The sequence below is a fragment of the Pelmatolapia mariae genome, linkage group LG1, assembly GCF_036321145.2.
Source record: "Pelmatolapia mariae isolate MD_Pm_ZW linkage group LG1, Pm_UMD_F_2, whole genome shotgun sequence".
Taxonomy (NCBI): Eukaryota; Metazoa; Chordata; class Actinopteri; order Cichliformes; family Cichlidae; genus Pelmatolapia; species Pelmatolapia mariae.
In genome coordinates, this window is record NC_086227.1 from 6,113,991 (window position 1) to 6,136,263 (window position 22,273).

The 22,273-nt window shown below is 39.7% G+C and overlaps 1 protein-coding gene across 1 annotated transcript; it reads left to right on the top strand.

Annotated features, from left to right (window-relative positions):
• Positions 1-1,186: 1,186 nt before the first annotated feature.
• On the top strand, positions 1,187-22,269 carry lg1h16orf87 (linkage group 1 C16orf87 homolog). The gene is made up of 4 exons (XM_063470637.1): positions 1,187-1,457; positions 6,005-6,104; positions 7,685-7,864; positions 20,079-22,269. The coding sequence occupies exons 1-4, from the start codon at positions 1,392-1,394 to the stop codon at positions 20,195-20,197; spliced, it is 465 nt and encodes a 154-aa protein (XP_063326707.1). The 5' UTR covers positions 1,187-1,391; the 3' UTR covers positions 20,198-22,269.
• The last annotated feature ends 4 nt before the right edge of the window (positions 22,270-22,273 follow it).

Genomic DNA, 22,273 nt, shown 5'->3' on the forward strand with positions numbered 1-22,273 from the left:
CTCTACCAGGCCTGGGAACTTGAGGGTACCCTTGCTGTTCCTAGGACTGTGCTCTTCTGGACAGAGATCTCTGATGTTGTTCCTGGGATTTGCTGGTCCCAAAGCCAGCCACTCGCCTGGCTTGGGAGTCACTACACCTTTTTCCCCAAAGCCAATAGACTTGATTAACACCAGTATGCTAAAAGAGTTTAAAGAAGTCCTTGTGTGTTTAAACAAGGGGGTCTCCGTTTTGTCTTTTGATTCCAACATCAGCAACATTTTGTCAACATGCTCTTCTATTAAGAGGCTGTTACTCTTTCACTTTTTGCACTCATATCATCTTAAGTAACATCTAATCCTTTTGGCATATGTTAATATAAAGAAGTGCAATTTCAACAGTATGTTTTCTTTCACATTATGAAGAAATGATACTCTTCCCTAACCATCACTGGGTTATAATATGTACTTTTATGTATAACACTGAAAAGGGGTCTTTTCTATTTTGTTTTATTATTTACTTTTGTGTATGACAAGCTACAAGTTTTCTCTGTTTGTATGTCAGTAACAAGCTCCCCCCCACCCCGGGCTTTATAAAGTTGAGGTAACTTCATTAGAAGAGTGGCTGGAGAGAAACACTTTCCTAAATGCCCTCATTGACTCCCTGGCCAGCTACTCTGGTTTGTACCATACCAAGGTAAAAACCCAGTGGTGCATGTTAAAATGAAAGAAAAGCAAGTAACTTCCTGAAAAACAGTGTAGTCATGTATTCTGTGCATGACTTACTCTACACTGTAACATGTTTTAGTACTCGATTATGATTATTATTACTATTACTAGGCAGTTTTCGTACCCATGAAGCTAAGCTGGTGTACTGTATGTTATCAATCTGAGTGTCTTAAAGTCAAATTCCCGACAGTTCCGGGGACTAAACTCTACTGAAGTGTGTCTGAGGAAGTGTGCCACGGTTCATCCTCTTTTCTGTCGAAAAAACTGTCGTATATAAATAACGGTTATGAATTTGATCAACTGTAGCTTTATTCATTCACATACCAGACTATGAATATAGCCCCTGACACAGACGGTGTTTCAGCATGACTTTTCCATTCTGCTCCCATTCGCAAACCTAACTTCAGGCTCATGTTCCAACTATCCTTTCCCTAAGGAACTTGAACGCAACGCTACAACAGAAGGGCGAGCTGTGCGCATGCTCGCAGGTTTTACATTATTAGACGCCTATACAGAAGCGTGTACCTATTCGTTAATGGGGAGTCGTCATCTGGTTAGGTAGACATCGAAGTGTTTTTGTGGCACGTCTGTGTCAGTGTTTGCTGGATAAAGACCGACGGCATTCATGCACTGACAGATATTTAAGTTACCGTAAAGCTGTTTGCGTGTCGCTGGAAGAAGGGACGATGTCGGCAAATAAAACAAAGAAGGTCAAAATGGCTACTAAATCTTGTCCTGAATGCGACCAACAGGTAAGAAAATACATGTTTAATTTTTAGGAGTATGTTACTGATTGCGTTTAATTTTATTGATACCAATCATGGCAGCCTACGGTAGTTGCCAGCTCTAGAGACGGAAACAGGGTTCAGTGCAAGCCCCGGTGATCACGATGTTTCTCAAAGGGCTCAGCTGGTATATGTTGATTTTCCGTTCGGCAGAGAGAGCATCCGTGTTCATGGTTACGGCTTTGTGACTTTGTATGTATAAAACAGACGGACATATGGTCACATATTTGGGTTAGTAATGTAAGGGACTGGTTCAAAAGTTCAGTAAATGAGTTGGGCTATAGTAGTGCATTTTCATTACCGTACCTCGGTTACTTTATTGCGTGTGATCTTCACTGAGTATTTCGATTGGTTAAAGATAAAAATAAAAAATCAGCCCTTTGGCTTTGTGAGCATCTCTTCCTGGAACTACGGTAATGGTGCTGGATCACAATGGACTCTTCAAATTAAAGCCAACAGTGGGTAGACTGCAACAAGTCTACATCAGTAATGCGCATGTCCTCACACTACTACCACATACAAGCATGTGTTACTGCGTTTCTTTCTTTTCATTAGTTGTGCGTCTGGCTTACTCTTCTGACCCTGTGAATAAATCCGTTGAAAATAGTTCTGCTCAGCAGTAAAACTGCTGCTGGTAAGATGTAGATATTACACTTAGGCTATAAAAATATGAAGTGGGTGTAGTACAAATGCCAGCATTTTATCACTTTAATTAAATATTCCTAAAAGCAGTTGTAAACAACATGTGCATGGTTTTGCAAAATTTTAACTTTATACCAAATGCTGTTGCTATTTGTAGTTTGAAAAACTGTAGATGAGTCATTAGTTTTTCTTTCTTGTTCACTGAAAGAAATCTGTCCGTTTTGTGCGTGAAAAAGTGCATTATAGTCAGCTTCAGTGTCTGAAGCTCCTCCTCAATGGTTCATGGGAACCATACCTGTAGATACCATCCATTCACCTTTTCTGCTTCCCACAAAGACACAGCGGGTGGAATCAAAGATCTCAAATTTGGACTCATCAGACCAAATCACAGATTTCCACTGGTCTAATGTCCATTCCTTATGTTTATTGGCTCAAACAAATCTATTTTGCTTGTTGCTTTTCCTTAGTAGTGGTTTCTTAGCAGCTATTTGACCACAAAGGCCTGATTTGCACAGCCTCTGCTGAACAGTTTTTGTAGAGATGTGTCTGCTACTGGAACTCTGTGTAGCATTTATCTGGGCTCTAATCTGAGGTGCTGTTAACTTGTAATTTCTGATGCTGGTGACTCGGATGAATTTATCCTCAGCAGCAGAGGTGACTCTTGTTCTTCCTTTCCTGGGGCGGTCCTCATGTGAGCCAGTTTCATCATAGCACTTGATGGTTTTTGCGACTGCACTCGTTGACACATTCAAAGTTTTAGCAATTTTCCAGACTGACTGACCTTCAGTTCATAAAGTAATGATTGACTGTTTTTTCTCTTTACTTAGCCGATTGGTTTTTTTGCCATTCCATGAACACTGACAAGACACACCTGTAATGTGAAAACTATTTCAGGTGACTACATCATGAAGCTCATTGAGAGAAGGCCAAGAGTGTACAAAGCAGTAATCAAAGCAAAGGGAGGCTATTTTGAAGACTCTAAAATGTAAAACATGTTTTGTGTCATTTCACACACATTTGTTTACTACATAATTCCATATGTGTTCATTCATAGTTTTCATGCCTTCAGTGAGATTGTAAAATGTAAATAGTCATGAAACTGGAGAAAAAACATTAAATGAGAAGGTATGTCCAAAAACTTTGACTAGTAGAATATGAAGGCAGATCCAAAGAGAGCCAGCATCTATACTGTTGGTGTGTGAATTACAATGTTGCTCTCCAGTTGTGCTGAAAGAAACTACAACTTTCTCATGAAAACTCTTGCCAGACTGTACATTTAATGTGCAAATAGAGCTTCACCAGCACAGTGCATTAAGGGACTGTCATTCATGCAAATGCGAGCTGATGATGGAATATGAAGAGATGGCCAAAACCAAAAGCAAAGTTGTCGACATTAAAAACTCATGTTGGTGAGCTGCTGTATTGTAAAAGACGCAACGGCCCATGTGACTGGGATGGAAGCAGCAAAAAGGGACTGAGGTCACAGGCTTTTAGTGTCTGCTAGAAGAAGGAAAAACATCACCTTCAACAACATTTTGGTAAATATGTTGGTGTGATCACAGCATCGTCTTACTGGGAGGTTATAATTATAACGCATTCACATGTTGTAGTTGCATGTCATAGGGCTGTTGCTATGGTAGATAACATAAAGGTAGTCTGTCGGCCTCAATTTAACAACAGACGTTCTCTGCAGACAGTGTCAAAAACATGTGAGTCTTAAACCTGCCTTCTCCCCTAACGCCACCAGATGGTTGCAAAAGGACTTTCGGTCCCATCAGATTGTATAGGAAATTACTTTTTGACTTTTCCTCTGTAAACACTGCTAAGTTCATGGACTCAGTCACAGGTTTTGGGTGATACTGAATAAAAAGTTATTTCAGAATACTGTGTTTACTGAGACTAAAAGCGAAAGCTAAGAAGTGAAATTGGAAAATCAGCTATTTGACCTGTTGCACCTTTCAATGGGGGATGGGGTTGTTTGCGGCACACGACTACTTCCTTTCAAATAAACACTGAAGGCTGTTTCACCTTTTTAAATAATCTGGGTAGTCAGCAGACATTTAGAGATGTAAGTCTGTTATATCAAAATTTGGTCACTGTAGTCCAAACTAAGAAAATGCAAACCAATGTTTCCACATACTCATTCAAACTGTACTTTTTCTACTCATATTAATATGGAGCATGAACATTGTTCTTGTAAAACAAAGGGGGGCCTAGCAAAAAAAGTTTGGGAACCGCTGACCTAATCCCACTAACTGCATGTCTTTGGACTGTGGGAGGAAGCTGAGAGAACCCACACAAACATGGAGCGAACATGCAAACGCCACACAGAAAGCCCCCAATCAGATGTCAAAGTCAAAGTCCTCCTCGATGTTACTGTTGCTTCTCACTGTGAAGCAACAGTAATCAGTGCGGCACCGTGCTGTTCATCTAAATAATATTAAATAAATATAAACAAAGAAACTCAGCCTGAAAATAATTGAAATTTTGACAAATTGCATACAGTTTTTTTTCTTTAAATTGTAATTGTGAACAGTTTGTTGGTTAAAAGGCAATAATAACAATAATCCATCCATCCATTTATATAATAGTAATATAATAATTTATTTTTATTATTGTTGTTGTAGTAGTAGTTTGTCATTTGATTATTATTATTATTATTATTATTATTATCATTATTAGTAGTAGTAGTATTCATTTTAAAGACTTGTTTAAATTCCTTAAAATTCAGTGCTTCCTTTGTTCGTACACATTGGTCAGGGGGACTTCTACACTTGTTTGTAGAGCACAAACCAATTCATGGCTAAAAATATTGATAAATCACTATAGCTGCTGCTGTATAAAATGTTTATACTGGACTGGTTCTTACACAATAAAATATAGCCTTTATCCACTGTATCTGAGCACTCAAACATACAACTTGCATCATTCACATCTATTCATGCGCCTAAGCTGTCATGCCGTAATCCTTTGAGAGAGAAGAGTCTTATCGTTCCAAACAAGTCATACTTGTTCAGTCTGTTTCTAACTGTACTGTCATGAACTCATGAACCTTTAACATGCTAAGTGAGATCTACACTGTCCAGTGAAAAACACTGACATCAGTGAAACTTAAGTGGACCCTAGTTGCCTTGCAGATGTAGAAAATACAATCAAACCTTTGGCTAAAGTCTTCTGCAAGTAATGAGTCATAGGTTAGATCTCGGCTGAAATCTAGAGGTGATCGGGCGTTTGCCCTGGCTGCACCAGAGTTGTGGAATAACCTTCCGATTGTGATCCGGGCGTCTGATTCCATCCAATCTTTTAAATCACGGTTAAAAACCTATTTGTTTAATCTTGCCTTTCCCGCTTGTTAATGCTCGCACCTGACTTTTAGATTTACTCAATTTTTTCTTATACATATTTTTATGGCTTGTGCTTTTACTATGTTTTTATTTTGATATGCATTTTATATTACCCCTGTGTATTAGTGGCATTGACCTGTGAGTATATTTGATACTTTGCTAAGGCCTTATAATACTTGTGTTCTTCTCTGTCTCTTATGTTAAGCACTTTGGTATACCGCTGGTTTTTAAATGTGCTCTATAAATAAAGTTTGTTGTTGTTGTTGTATGATCCATTTAGTGCTAAAAATGGCATGATTTAGTGGATATCTTAATTCACTCCATTGAAGTTAATCAACTCATGTCATTTATTTGGAATAAATCTGCCCTGTGTTAGCTTGAGATATGTGTCAGACATGGAGAATTCTAAGAGTGTGTCAGATTGTCTGCTGCAGGCTTTGTGCAGCTAAAACAGGAATCCACCTTGTGGAAATGATGTGGTGATGTTTTAACAGTAATATACTGTTTCTTATTTCTCACTCTTTCTAGATTCCAGTGGCGTGCAAGTCCTGCCCATGTGGTTATGTGTTTATTAGCAGGAAACTCCTTAATGCAAAGTTAAATGAGCGCTCTTCCCCAGCCATAGCAGGTAAGGTGGTAGTTGGTGGGTTGAGGTGCCTCTGCTGTTAGAACACTTTTGTTTAATTTGGAGTGTTATTACCGCCTGTTTCCAAAAGTTTTGAGAATGTGTGTAAACCAAAGATAAAAACCTACAGCCAATTTGGAACCACCAGTTATTCCAACATGCATGTTTTTGGATTGCACAAAGAAGCTAAAGAACAAGTAGTGCAGTAGATTAAAGAAAAATGTGAAAAAATAAAGTGCCAAGATTTGCATGGTGCTGGATTTTCGCTGCTCTTTGATTTAAAGACCAGTCTGACCAAAACTGCATTTTTACATTTTTGGGCCATTCATTTGCTTTTAAGGTTGTTTAAGAATGCAATTTATGTTGCATTCTTGTTTTTCAGATTCCAAAAAAACACCCACCAGATATGAAGTGTGTGTGTGTGTGTGTGTGTGTGTGTGTATATATGTGTATATATATATATATATATATATATATATATGTATATATGTGTGTGTGTGTGTGTATGTGTGTGTGTGTGTGTGTATGTATATATGTATATATATATATATATATATATATATATATATATATATATATATATATATATATATATATATATATATATATATATATATATATATATATATATATATATATATATATATATATATATGCTCTTAACTCAAAAAGATTAATTGGAGAATAACTTCAGTAATTACTTCCTCTAAATCATCAACCCCATTTTTACAAGAAGTCCTACCAATTAATGGTTCAGATATGATCAATCTATCTCTATTAATTGCACAGGCCTTCAAGCTGGCAGGAGTTAAACTGTTACTTAAAAAGTCATCTCTTGACCCAGTGGTCTTAGCTAATTATTGACCCATCTCCAAACTCCCTTTTGTTTCAAAAATTCTTGAAAGAGTAGTTGTTAAACAGTAGATGCAGATGACTGCTCTGTTCATCTGCAGAGGAATGGCTTATTTGAAGAGTTTCAGTCAGGTTTCAGAGCCCATCATAGTATAGAAACAGCTTTTTAGTGAAGGTTACAAATGATCTTCTTATGGCCTCTGGCAGTGGACTCATCTCTGTGCTTGTCGTACTAGACCTCAGTGCAGCGTTTGATACTGTTGACCATAATATTTTATTATAGCAATCAGAGTATGCAAATTACATTAAATGTAAATGGAGAGTCCTCTTCACACACTGATGTTAATTATGGAGTTCCTCAGGGTTCCGTTCTAGGACCATTTCTGTTTACATTATACATGCTTCCCTTAGGCAGTATCATCAGAAGGCATAGCATACATTTTTAACTTTCTGTCTACTATCTGATTGGCCTCCTGGTCTGTGGGAAAGACCTTGGAAGTCCAGAAATACAAAATATTTTAGCCCCTTATACTGCCCATACACAGAAACCGTATGATTGTGAAAACATGAATGAAATGTTAAAAATTGGAGACCTTGCTCAAAAAACAAAAGAGAGAAAACAACAAAAAAACAAAGCTGCTTTTGGTAACAAGGATTTGGGTGGAAGTCTGAACAACACCCCACTGAACAGATGGCTAAACAGCATGTGGTATTTGTAATCCTTGCTTTAGACAAGCTGGACTTTAGGCGGAGGAGGACTGAGCGCATTCGCAGAGAGAGAATTGAGTGCCCTCTAACCAATGACATGGAGAACAGGAGGAGACCCAGGGCTAACAGCCAATCAGATCCCATACGAAGAGGACGAGGCAGACCAAAAACAGTGGGGCTGAAGAAACAGGAAGAGGAGAAAGGTAAAATAAGTCATATTCACAGATGCATTTTGTGGCACTGATGTTTTTTTTGTTTGCTCATTTTAGGGACCTTTTTTTTTTTTTTTTAGTTTTGCCTTTGTTGTGTTGTCACAGTACAAATAGACAGGAATAAGGACAAAAGAAATGAGCAGGAACTCACTAAATAAAGTGGCTATACAAACTATGGAATAATATCTATTAAATTACAAATGCATCCAATGAAAATGGGGGAAAACGGCGATGGAAAGTAAAAGTCAGGTTAGATCTAGACTACCTGGTGCTTTGATATTGCCTTCTAGGACTCAGTCCGCCCGTAACAGGAAAACCAGCATGGCCACAAACTTATACACACAATAATTTAAAAAAAAATACATCAGTATGCAGAAATTTTGAGCCACCCCTCATCTTTTTATAATTTGCTTGCGAAATGGGTGCAACACTTTCCTGAAATAAACATACATGAAAATACATACTTACGATGGTATTTACAATTGAATATTTGGTGTGAGCACCTTTATTCTTCAGCACATCCTGAACACTCTGAGGCTGTTTTCTGTCATTTCTTTAAGTAGTCTTCAGTAAGTGGAAGTTGTCCAGGCTTCTTATAAGTAAGTAAAGATACAATTTCAAACTGGTTCTTTGTTAAGTTGTCTGATATGCAGACACAGCATTGCACACCACTTTTTTATATTCAAATGATTTATGTCCATGTTAAGCAGCTTAACAGACACAGAAATATCATGGTCAGAAAGTAAAATATAAAGTAAGGAGGGGTGGATCAAGACTCTTGCATGTTACTGTGTATTAGCAAGGACTTGTTTGCACATCTTGCACTGATTCTGGATTGACTATGTAAATCTGCAAAAGCAGAATGAAATAAATTGCCTTTGAGTTGTGTTGTGGAAAATTTAACAATAACCTGGAATACACCCAGTGGGCTTGATTTGAAGTGGGTTTAATAAACACATTGCAATGTGGAGAGAGCATCCCAGTGAAACCCTAGGGCCATCTCTGAGTTGTGGCCACCGCCCTTACATCTTATATACAGAGACACAGACAAAGAACATTCCACAAACTATTACATGTTGGCCCCTCTCACGGGGGGGCAGCGCTATACCTCCTCCCTCACAGAGAGAATTATGACCTTGTTTTCTGCTTGGCCATCACCTAAGGATTTTCATCCCTGATAAGCAGAAGGAGTCTCACTATCTGTTTAACGTCTCCCATTATAATAGCCTCACTGTGTTAACATTCCACATGCATGTAAACTAGTGACAGGAGTGCTCTTATTATAGTAAAGTGAGAAAGTGATATTACTATAACTAATGTGATAAATTAGTGATTAATACATGAAAAAAGAAATCTGCCACCACATTCCACCCTTTGTGATACCACAATTAAGAATTAAAAATAATTAATTAAGAATCACATAGAAAAGAAATCTCCATGTGTTTTTAACTACTGAACGTCAGCACCATTGCGTATTCAAAGAAATTCCACGTGCATCCTCCCTATAGTCAGAAGGAAAAAACAAATTCACACTTTATGGTCATCTTTGCTCCGTCTGAGTCTCCACCCTTTCTTCAGAGGATGGTAGTTATATCATAAAAGAAAACACAATATGAGATCATATACAGAAATGAAACAGCATTGGTTGTTCATCTGCAAAGAACTTCAACCTTAGTTACATCAAGCTGCTCATTCATAAGAACCTGTTATTTAGATAAGGAAGTCTTTCAGTGTGTGATATATTTTTCCAATTTATCATTAAATTCATCAACCCATGTTTCCCAATTTATCAACTGTTTCTGTAAAAGACCCTCTTCCCCAGTGTTATTAGGGATTGAGGCACACATGCCTCACCAAACATCACACACACTCCTTTGTGCCATTCTAATTTTACTTGTCCAGATGTTTGCCATCAAGGACGGTGAATGTCCGAACCTGTAAGTAAATTAATACCACAAAAATATACTAACACTGGTGTTAGTGCTTCTCAAGTCCTAGAGTAAAACCCAGAAGTAGCTATGAATTTCCACACAGCCAACATATATCAAACACTTCTGAGCTAAATTTTACAACAGATACAGTGGCTGTTACAGTGGCTGTTGCAGATACAGTGGCAGTGATACAGTGGCTTGCAAAATTCGGCCCCCTTGAACTTTCCCACATTTTGTCACTTTACAGCCACAAACATGAATCAATGTTATTGGAATTCCACGTGAAAGACCAATACAAAGTGGTGTACATGTGAGAAGTGGAACTAAAATCATACATGATTCCAAACATTTTTTACAAATAAATAACTGAAAAGTGGGGTGTGCGTAATTATTCAGCCCCCTTTGGTCTGAGTGCAGTCAGTTGCCCATAGAAGTTGCCTGATGACTGCTAATGACTAAACAGAGTGTACCTGTGTGTAATCTAATGTCAGTACAAATACAGCTGCTCTGTGATGGCCTCAGAGGTTGTCTAAGAGAATATTGGGAGCAACAACACCATGAAGTCCAAAGAACACACCAGACAGGTCAGGGATAAAGCAGGCTTAGGCTACAAAAAGATTTCCCAAGCCTTGAACATCCCACGGAGCACTGTTCAAGCGATCATTCAAAAATGGAAGGAGTATGGCACAACTGTAAACCTACCAAGACAAGGCCGTCCACCTAAACTCACAGGCCGAACAAGGAGAGCGCTGATCAGAAATGCTGCCAAGAGGCCCATGGTGACTCTGGACGAGATCTACAGCTCAGGTGGGGGAATCTGTCCATAGGACAACTATTAGTCTTGCACTGCACAAAGTTGGCCTTTATGGAAGAGTGGCAAGAAGAAAGCCATTGTTAACAGAAAACCATAAAAAGTCCCGTTTGCAGTTTGCCACAAGCCATGTGGGGGACACAGCAAACATGTGGAAGAAGGTGCTCTGGTCAGATGAGACCAAAATGGAACTTTTTGGCCAAAATGCAAAACGCTATGTGTGGCGGAAAACTAACACTGCACATCACTCCGAACACACCATCCCCACTGTCAAATATGGTGGTCGCAGCATTATGCTCTGGGGGTGCTTCTCTTCAGCAGGGACAGGGAAGCAGGTCAGAGTTGATGGGAAGATGGATGGAGCCAAATACAGGGCAATCTTGGAAGAAAACCTCTTGGAGTCTGCAAAGACTTGAGACTGGGGCGCAGGTACACCTTCCAGCAGGACAACGACCCTACACATAAAGCCAAGGCAACAACGGAATGGTTTAAAACAAAACATATCCATGTGTTAGAATGGCCCAGTCAAAGTCCAGATCTAAATCCAACCGAGAATCTGTGGCAAGATCTGAAAACTGCTGTTCACAAACGCTGTCCATCTAATCTGACTGAGCTGGAGCTGTTTGGAAAAGAAGAATGGGCAAGGATTTCAGTCTGTAGATGTGCAAAGCTGGTAGAGACATACCCTAAAAGACTGGCAGCTGGAATTGCAGCAAAAGGTGGTTCTACAAAGTATTGACTCAGGGGGCTGAATAATTACGCACACCCCACTTTTCAGTTATTTATTTGTAAAAAATGTTTGGAATCATGTATGTTTTTTGTTCCACTTCTCATGTGTACACCACTTTGTATTGGTCTTTCACGTGGAATTCCAATAAAATTGATTCATGTTTGTGGCTGTAATGTGACAAAATGTGGAAAAGTTCAAGGGGGCCGAATACTTTTGCAAGCCACTGTAGATCTTGCCACTCTATCTATGCAGTGTACTGCACTCTTCACTGTTGTAGGGCCATCAGCCCATTTAAAAGGTGTAAAACATCTTTACTGTCCCCACATCAGTGATTGGGGAAACTAAAACAATCACATTTAACTCTGGAAGAACAACCTCATTCTTTAGGTGTTTCCAGCATGTTTGAGGCCTATCAAAATCCCTCAATGAAATGTGATGAACCCAAATCCTATCTTTACGGTGTCAAACAATGTTTCGAAGTTCTGTACACATGTCAAAAGAAACCACAACTGCTGTTATTTTTATGTTTCCTCAGACAATGAGGACCTAATGCACTTACGCATTAGGAACTGACATGCTAGAAAATCAGTCTAGCTACCCTACAAAATGAGCACAAGTTGCTGTAAAACCTGCATGCTATAATTACTCCAATCACTTTCGCTCAGGCTCAGGACTCTAAGGCTACGTTCACACTGCAGGTCTTAATGCTCAATTCCGATTTTTTGATCAAATCCGATTTTTTTGTCTGGTTGTTCACACTACAAATAAAATGCGACAGCAAACGCTCTCCAGTCTGAACGCTCAAAGCGGCCCGCATGCGCAAAAGAAGATGTCACACACAACGCGCTCTGTTTAGACCCAGAGCAAACAATATTGTTTGACTGATGGCCTTAAAATAAAGACTTCGGACTTTACGTTTCCCAATTTTTGCTTCAAGTTATTTTGTTATTTACATAATAATGTAGATAACCTAATAATTATCCTTATTGCTGTTTTAGAGAGGAGCAGTGCTTCAAAGGATAGTTGCAGATTTCTGTCAGAATCTGCAGATTATACAGTACAAATCTCTCGGGCGCTTCTCCGGCGCTGATAATTGGTGTCTGTCTCGTGTCAGTGACGTAAAAGACGTATTTAATGCGACCTGACCATTCAAACAGCAGTCGCTTTCTAAAACATCGGATATGTATCGGATTCAGTACCGCATACGAAAGTGACCCGGATCGGATTTGAAAATATCGGATTTGTGCCGTTCACACTGTCATACCATGATCGGATATGGGTCGCATAGGGTCAAAAAAATCGGATTTGATGCGCTTTTGCCTGCAGTGTGAACGTAGCCTAACAGAGTTTGTGATGTTCAGAGAGTCATGTAAATGCATATCATTTGTAAAATGATTAGAAACGTCACACCAACGACCACCTTAACCCAAAAACACACGACATCTGATTAAACAGTCAGGCAGTTTTAGCCTGAAAAGATTCCATCTGCATTCATGGGCTGATCCCTCTTAGGTGGCACAGAGTCTGTTCTGCAGTCGCTGAGTTGGAGCTTGACACACTCTTGTTGGAGGAGGGCGCTCTTTTCACCCCTCACTCTCTCGTTCCAACGCAGCTTTATGGTTATTGTTGTGGTTCTGGAAGCTTCTCATGATGACTAGTAGGGCCCCAAACCGCACGACCTTTGACCTCAACCACTGCCTGGGCTGTCAGCTATGCCAGGAATGGTCCCTACTTCTCGCTGGGTCTCTGAAGACTTCTCAATAGATTCCACCCTTGGGATGATTTCTTCCAGCAATACTCTGGCCACTGCACCTGTATCTCCTTACTAGAAGGAAAAACTTCTAACCATTTGGAAAACATATCAACCAACATCAATCCACATTTTCCTTTCAGTTTAGTGAACTTCACTTATAGGTTATCAAAACCTCATCTGAACATGGGTGTACCATGTACAGGTGTACATAACCTGTTAACCCCACAAATCACAGTAAAAAATCATGGAAAACATAGAAAACATCATTTCATGTTAATTCTGGAATCCCTCTTTTTGACACATGGTCTCTCCCATGAGTCAACTCATCAGAACTAGGAGAATAACAAAAGAAAAAGGGTAGTTAGATCATTTCTCAGACAACATCAGGGCTTCTCAGGAGTAATTTCGCTCCAGCCCTGTAACCCTGTGTTAGAGAATAAAATCAGCATTACTGTCATGTTAAGTGGGTCTAACTCTTGGCTCTGCCTGGAGCCTGCATCCACACCACAATTACCTAGAAACCAAAATCAGTGAGTAAATGCAAACTTCACACCTGCAAACAACTGTAGGTTATAAGAGTAATAAGGCATCCTACACCACAGACACAAGTGCCATGCGCAGTTTATTTCCCCAAATCATTAAAAACACTACTGTTACCATAATTTGCTCAAATCATGGATCATCCCATGTGTTTAGTCAAAACTACTGTAACCAGTGACTTTTCTTAAGTAATGTCACTCACTTGTTTTAAACACTATGGGCTCAACACCTTAAAATGAATAATGAACCCCACACTAAGATGTTCTGTAATCACTGGAAAACCTGCTTCATTTCACTCATGTCTGCCTGTGTGATGCCAAAACCCTGAGAGGAAAAAAAAATAGCCAATGGTGTGTCCTCGCAGGTCGGGCCTGGATCAACAGATTCCAGAGTTGCTGCTGTAAATCATGTGGTCAACCCTCCTTTTCTGTGAAAGGAGGGATACTGATCTTAACACAGTATGTGTTTCACATTAAATACACAATTTCCCTCTGTAACATTTAACATTTTCCAACAATACAGTGTAGAGCAGGGCGATATGGCCAAAAATATTTATCACGATATATATTTGAAAATTTGCGATAACGATATAACTGACGCGAGACAAAATACAACTCCACAACTTTACTAGCGCAAAAAACACCATCCATTTATTTTCACTTAAACAAGAAGCTGTTTTTTATGTGCATTAAAGCTATATAAAAATTTAACAGTGCAAATGCAAATTCCTTGCTGAAAGTTTAACCAAAAGGCATTTCTAGTAGAAATGGGCTGACATATCCTGAGCATAACCATGTATAATATCCACTGAAGTTAAAAAGAGGTGCTTTGCAACATTAAACTACAGTGTGCCAAATAAAAAAGTCAAATACATATTTTTTGGACCATAAGGTGCACGGGATTATAAGGCACATTAAGCGAAACAAAGCAGTCAGATAAATCAAACTTTATTCAACTCATTCTTCTTGCTTCCTCCACTTCTGTACCATTGATTCATTAATGCTGTATTCTATCACAGCTGCTCTATTCCCATGTTGTTGCAGTATATTAATGACTAACCTTCTATTGTGGATGGATTATCTCAGTTGTTCTCCTGACTAAAGTTTGGTCCGTTTACAGCATCCTGCTATGCGATTGCATTTGTCTCTAACCATCAGGAAACTTCACGTTAACTTTTATTGAGTGGAAAAGTGTTAGCGTTCATCCTCCAGCTTCACTGTTTATGTTATGCTAACATAGCTGTGTCGCTAGCGATCACATAGCACATCATTACATACCAGCTAGCCCAACTTCAGTAACCTTACAAACGTCACTGCTGTTTAGTTTCCTGTCTTCATTTATGTTGGAAGTGATAGCAGAGCTGTACGTTTGAATTTTTTCAGAAATCTCTCAGTCAGAACATGCTATATCATGCTTAGGTAACTAGCGAAACTAGCGAGCTAACTTCCGCTAGCTTCCTGCTAACTTCTAACTCCGTTAAATGTAATAAATTCTGTTTTCATGTATGCCTGGATTTTAAACTTCATAGTTACACCTGGTAAAGCAGCAATGCTGATCATTTTATTAAAGATGAAAGAATTTAGACAGTTTTTAACTCTCAGTGATGCTGCAGTGTTTGTTTGACTTTGGGACCTGAAGCGGAGGGAGTTTAGGACCCAGATTACTCCCAGATTTACGAGCACCTTAGTCCGACAAATACGGCAATAACGACGGCCGCTTGCATGTTCTACAAAAAAAATGTGCTTTGTTGTGTATCTGACGGACAAACACCAAACCAGTTCCACATCACTGAAGTGGCACCATTTTTACAAACTAATTCTGGTTCATCCGTTTCACTCAACAATCGGCCATGTGCGTATGAAAACAAAGGCACTGCGCATACGCGTTTGACCCATATTCTATCGCGATATTTCATTTTTCTATCGTTGCCTAACATTATACCGGTATTACCGTGAACGGTATAATATGGCCCAGCCCTAATACAGTGTGTTACTGTAACCAACAAGCAGCCAGTAAAACACAGTTTCCTTCACACAAAATCAGTAACACAGAAAAGTAGCAGCTAAAGGGTTAAGTCTGCAAGGCCCCACACACAATCATGTGAACCTACAGTCCCCCCTCCTCTGGTGTCTGTCATCCTCCTGCTCCTGCAAAAACAAGCAAACAAAAAACACATACATCCACCCTTTTTTCACTGTTTGGGGTGGATTAGGCATTAGAAGTGACTAGTCCTAAAATAGTTACAGTTTTCTCAATTTCAAGTCAGTCACACTTAGTCCACATCATCAGTCCAGCCACAGTCCATTCATATGCATTCATACCAATCACATTCATTCAGCGTCCTAGGTAGGTGTACTTCTCCTTTTTTCTTTTTTTTTTTTTGCCTGTCCCATTTGGTTCTTTAGCCGTCAGAATTGTTGTCTGAAGACCAACAAGGATACCCAATGGATTCACTTTGCCAAATGGATCATCACGGCCTTGCCGTTTTGGTCCATTTGATCAACCTTTGTTGTTATTATTTATTTTATTTTATTTTCAGTTGTTACAGATGGGACAGACATGACTGGGGGATAGGAAAGGGAGAAAGAAAGATGAAGGAAAAGAAAAACAGAAGGGAAGAGGGACAGTTAGAAAGGGCACTTAAAAAGAGAAAGAAAAAAAATCTCCTGGATCACCTGTTGAGAGAAAAAGAAGAGAAAACAAGCAAAAAAACAAAGCAACATACTAAACACAACACCATCACATTAATTTAGCTAAGTGTAAACAGCAGTAAATACTAAATATTGAATGTTGTTGTGCAGCACGCAGGACCAACAGCGCACAATGTGCTTTGAAGTAGCAGCCAAGAAAGGTGTAGTTTATGTCTATGAACAGTGAACACCCATGTGCACACCTGTGTGGATCAGCGCGCTTGTATTCAAAAGGTTTCCCCATGTAACGGTCTGCTAGAGGGTGTAGAGGGTCATAGCCCCGTCCCCCAGGGCATGAGGCAGGCATGGAGGAGATCCAGGCTCCAGACATCCAGAGGCCCCAGAGTGCGAGAGCCCAAGGAGGACCACCGGAGGGGCATCCGTGCCACCCTCCTGGGAAGAGCTGAGGAGATCTCCAGACTAGGGGTCACCCAGTAGCCACAGAGCAGAAGCCAGAGGGGGCTGCACTGGCGTGCCCGCCGGCCCTGCCGGCAGCCAGCTGTGCCAGAGTGAACCGAGCCGCAGGCCCAGAGGCCCGAGGGCCCCCCGCGCCCCGGAAGAGGCCTGACCAAGCAACAGGCGCCAGGCCCTGCAGGTGTACTTCTCCTAAGCCATTGTAATCTGGAGAAGTTCATCTTGTATTTGCTCTCAGTAAATATTTTATAGCGCTTTTACTTCCAATCTTGCAGCCTGCTTAAAGAAAGCTGATTATTAAATCATCAACACACAAAATATCCCAGATGGATGATACCTGGTAGGTTTTTTTCTAAGTGCACTGTTACAAAAAAAAACATATTAGGCCCGGTTCCGGACATGTCTAAGTGTTAAAAAAACAAAAAAAAAAAAACAGTCTTTCTCTTAGGGTTTGGGTTGTTTTCTTTTCTAACTGGCAGAATCAGCCTGGTACTAAAACAAAACCCCAAAATCTGCCAGAAAAATCACAGGAACAGTTTTGCTTTCAGGTGAAACAACATGCTGTAGGGATTAGAACCTGCCATGCAGTGCTGCAGTCACTGCTTCTGGCTTTAATTAATAACTGATGCTTACATGGTCTGAAATCAGACTTAAGAGTCACTACCTCTGTTCATTTTCTCCACAAGTGCTCCAGAATATCACACAATCCTGGAAAGTCTGGGGCCAACCAACATAGTTCCACTGGCTAAATACACAGAGAAATTTCCCCCCTTTTTTATTAGCAGCTGCACAGTTCACACAACACTAATGTTCACCATTAAATGCTTCCTAAACACTTCATATCAATGTTTTATCACTGGAATGTGAATTTCTTCCCCAGGTCTGTGCTTTTTCACTCATTTTTCATTTTCACAGACCCAATCATTTCATTTAGCTTTTCTCCTTTTTTTTTCTCCAAAAGTAAACGTGTAACACGTCGTCGTGTATTTCACAAAACAAGTTTGTTCTTATGTATTCAGAGGTGTGTATCTGGGTGCAACTTTCACCCATACATCAGAAACAGGAAACTCATTTCAACCCTCTGCTACATCTTATTCACTTGTTTTATAATCCAGTCATCTTTACCTGATCTAGTAACAATCAACTCATTTGCATATCAGCTCATAACCCACTAAGTTGACAGGACTACAGAAATGCATGTTCAAAATATTATCACAAAAGAGAATTTCCTTCATACAGTAAATTACTTGTGCTGCACCAATCAATCAGAAAGCATCTCACAATTTACTATATTAACTAAAATTTATTGTCTGATCACTGGTTGGTCATACCAGAATCTTTTTTCCCTTTCACAAAAGTTAAACTGGAACCTGGAGAGTTAATTGTCAGCAGTGGATACACTCAGCGTTTGATAACAAGTGTCTGTTAAATTTACACTATTTTAACACTGATGAGAGATAACAAGCTGATCTTCATTGCATGTGTGCGTTAGTAGGCAGGCTGTGTGTGTATGTGGTGGAGCTGCAGATTCAGCAGGGCATGTCCTTAAAGCTGCCTTTCCTTCACATTTCTCTCTTTATGTGCGTTTGTGTGCATTTTATTTTTACCTTTGGTGCGATCCTATGGACTCTTTCTCAACCTCCACAAGACAATCGGCCACAGTTTCCCAACCCAATTTTCATGTGCTCTCACATTAACAACAACAGACTTCCTTCATTTTTCCTCCATGCTCCATCATTCCTCCCACTTCTCACAGCTGCTGTCTCCTCTCCAACCTCTGCAACAGTTCACGGTTGTGGTGTGTCAGAGGCCAATGGGCCGTTCTTCTTCAGCTTTGCCTTATATCTTTCACTCTTTTCAGTCTCTTCCTTTGCCATTTCAACTCCCAGTATGGCAAATGTGAAACTCAGACAGTCTTCTCAAGTCCATTCACACACAGTGATGTCGCTGGTGAACCTCTCAGCTTGTGATCAGGAGCGCATGCTTGCATCCATGATGGTATTCGTACATACTGCTACATACTGCTGAACCCTTCAGGGTTTAGGGTTTAGGGCAGTGCTGCTGTCTGTTCACCTTGTTGACTCTTGAAGTCGACGCCGTTGCTCTCGAACTGCATTTTGTCTTCAGGGAGAGATTGATTGTCCTCGAAGCTTGTTCTTTAGTGTAAGATCTACATGAAGGTGAAGCTGTGAAATATTCAGCCAAAACACTGGCTGGGTGTTGTTCCAGTTATGTTAATCTATCATTTTGCTCCGGCCGCTGTGCTTGTGGAGGACGTTGATCCAATTCCATAGCCACCTGTACCAACACACTGCTCAATAACACTTTCCCTCTCTTATTCTTCTATCCATCACTCTCTGTTATACACATGCCCACAGCACTTCTTACACACACGCACACACACACACACTTCTCTTCACTGCATTCCTCTTCTACAGCTTCTACACACTTCATACTCCATGTATTATTTCCCATATTTCTGAAAGGAAAAAAAAATCATACAATCAAAACCTGGATTTGCCCGGACCACCCGAAGGGATGCCTCCTACGGCCTCACTGGTCGTACTGCTGGGCTCAACTTTGTGGACAAGCGCGTTCACCATCCAGCCTTTTCCTTCTGGTGCAAAAGTGTTAAACACCATAAACTAAGGACAGAGTCCTTCCCACAACAGTCCTGAAATCAGGCGTCATATTCCTGAGGTTTCCCTCCCAGTGGTCCATCCAAAAAAAAAATACCTCCTACCTCACAGGGAGAATTATGACCTTGTTTTCTGCTTGGCCATCACCTAAGGATTTACATCCCTGATAAGCAGAAGGAGTCTCACTATCTGTTTAACGTCTCTCATTACAATGGCCTCACTGTGTTAACATTCCACATGCATGTAAACTAGTGACAGCAGTGCTCGTATTATAGTAAAGTGAGAAAGTGATATTACTATAACTAATGTGATATGATTAAATATGTGATTAATGAAAAAAGAAATCTGCCACCACAGTTGTCTTTAGAGCAAAATGCTTTTGAATCTGTATGTGGACCTTATATTATGTGTACATGCTCCATTTGCAAAAGACAATTTGGTTTTCAAACACAAGCAATGTATTTATTTACTAACAATTTCTCAAGTAATAGGTGTATACTGAATATGGCCCTTACAGTACAGATTTCTCTAGAATTTTCCAGATACTGTTATGGTACTATTACTCTGAGACTGCAGATACCTGAAACAATAGCCAGTGTTGTTAAGTACTTATTCCCGTGTGTGTGTGTGTGTGTGTGTGTGTGTGTGTGTGTGTGTGTGTGTGTGTGTGTGTGTGTGTGTGTGTGTGTGTTCGCAGAGAAACAGGAGAAGGAGGTGGATATATATGCGAGTCTCTCTGATGAGAAGGCCTTCGTGTTTTCTGTGGCATTGGCTGAGATCAACCGCAAGATCCTGGCACAGAGACTTATCTTGTGAATCAAATCCAGAGTAACTGAGAAAACGGATGACCAAAGAGACAAGAGACCTCTCTGGAGCTGAACCTGGCTGTATTTCACTTGGATTACGAGACAAAATTCATGAAACTGCAAAGTCTTATCTCGTCAGGGCGAGAAGGGTTTGTGTTGGAATATCAGTTGTAACAACCATGGATCAGAAGAATTTTCCATGAAATCAAAGAGAGGAAGAGCTTATAGAAATATGTTATCGTATTCAAAATAAATGGACTGTTATGAAATGATCTTTACTGGAATGACCATGAAAAGACAATACATTTGCATACACGAGATTTAAAACAAACTGTCAGTAATTAGTGCTTTGCACAGTGCTCACCATATTTTATATAATTTTAGGAATCTTCTGTAGCCATGAGTTTCACAATGCCTACAATGTGGATGGACTAAAAATTGCAGTCACCTCACCCCAGTGTTCAGCTCTCCTGGAATCGTCCAGGAAGGTGGATGTTTCTGAGGCAGAGACGTAGCACTAATGTTGCTTTTCAAATTTGTCCAACTTTGATTCCTTCTGTTCTTTTTGATTGCTATTGGTGGAATGGCTTTTGATGTCCACAGTGAAGCATGAATCTGTTTGATTACTTTATAAAAATGTATTAAAGACAGTCAACCCAAACATTTGACATGTAGTTGGGACTCAAATGTGCTTATTTATCTTTTCTAACTTTTGGTTATAACTGCTGATCCCATTTCATATGTCAAACTTTGGCTTGCAGCGCAGTTGCTTATATCTGTATTTGGTAGAATAGCAAAGATGGTTGTAGAAGTAGAACTTCCAGTGGGAAAATGTTCTTTAAATCTTATTTTGGCACTAGGTCGAGTGAGTTTAGATAATACCTAAACCTAAGAGGCCTAATAAGTGTCCAAAGGCATTTCTTAACATGGATTACAAACAGTTCCTGTATACATGGGTTATTTTGAGAAAATACTGAAACAAAGCAGTTAGAGCGCTCCCTTAGCCAATTCAGTTCAATCTGTCTTGTTTTCTGGGATAAGGTCCACATGTTTCATTTTAGGAATGTTGTGTGTGTACAGTAGGAGAGTAGATTTGAAATGAAACAGTCAGCTTTTATTCAAGGATTAAATAAGAATATAGAAACAAAATGATTTTGTAACAAATTGAGGAGATTGATTCAAACACCAAAATCAAGTGGACAGCACAGTGCATAGCTGTGCAATTAATCATACCACAACAGCGTCCATAGGGTTTCTTCAGCCACTCAGAGTTAATCAGGTGACCATAACCCAGTTAACGATGCTTTTATTAATCTCTGGCTCTCTTCCACAGCATGTCTTTTATCCTGTCCTCCTATTCTCACCCTAACTGGTCGTGGCAGATGGCCGCCCCTCCCTGAGGCAGGTTCTGCAGTAGGTTTCTTCCTGTTACAAGGGAGTTTTTCCTTCCCACTGTCAAAGTGCTTGCTCATAGGGGGTCATGTGATTGTTGGGTTTTTCTCTGTATGTATTAGTGTAGCGTCTACCTTACAATATAAAGCGCCTTAAGGCTACTGTTGTTGTGATTTGGCGCTGTATAAATAAAACTGAATTTTCACGAAAACAAAACCGAGGACTGAGATTAACAAACAGCAGAAAAACAAAAGAAAACCCGGCATTTAGGGAACTTCCTGACTTCAAGCATTTTCATACAATGCCAAGGATTTGTATCCAGTTACATTTAAAACAACATCATTACTTTTGTTTCATTATGTCCCTTAAAAGATGGAGAAACGGTACACCTCAAAGCTCTAACAATAAAATGTTTGCATGTTATGATTGAGTATTGTAGGATTAGATTGCCTATACGTAACTTTGCTTTTTCACTTTTTGTAAGCAAGTAGTAGTACCAGTATTATGTACTAGAGTAAACTATCATGCAGTGACTACAGAAAACCTGTGAAATCAACAAGGGTGATGTCATGATGGCTTCTTCCAACTATGTCCTTTTTCTACTGCATGTCAACTTCCATTGAAACTGGTTATGATATGTGTCATCCTGTTCCACAGATGAGATGGAATAAAGTCTCAGGTCTGTAAGTATTTG

Bases quoted from the DNA above. Each gene is read 5' to 3' on its own strand.
- lg1h16orf87 (XM_063470637.1), top strand. From the start codon at position 1,392: ATGTCGGCAAATAAAACAAAGAAGGTCAAAATGGCTACTAAATCTTGT. The intron at 1,458-6,004 runs GTAAGAAAATAC...CACTCTTTCTAG, and splicing joins GTCCTGAATGCGACCAACAG to ATTCCAGTGGCGTGCAAGTC. The intron at 7,865-20,078 runs GTAAAATAAGTC...GTGTGTTCGCAG, and splicing joins GAAACAGGAAGAGGAGAAAG to AGAAACAGGAGAAGGAGGTG.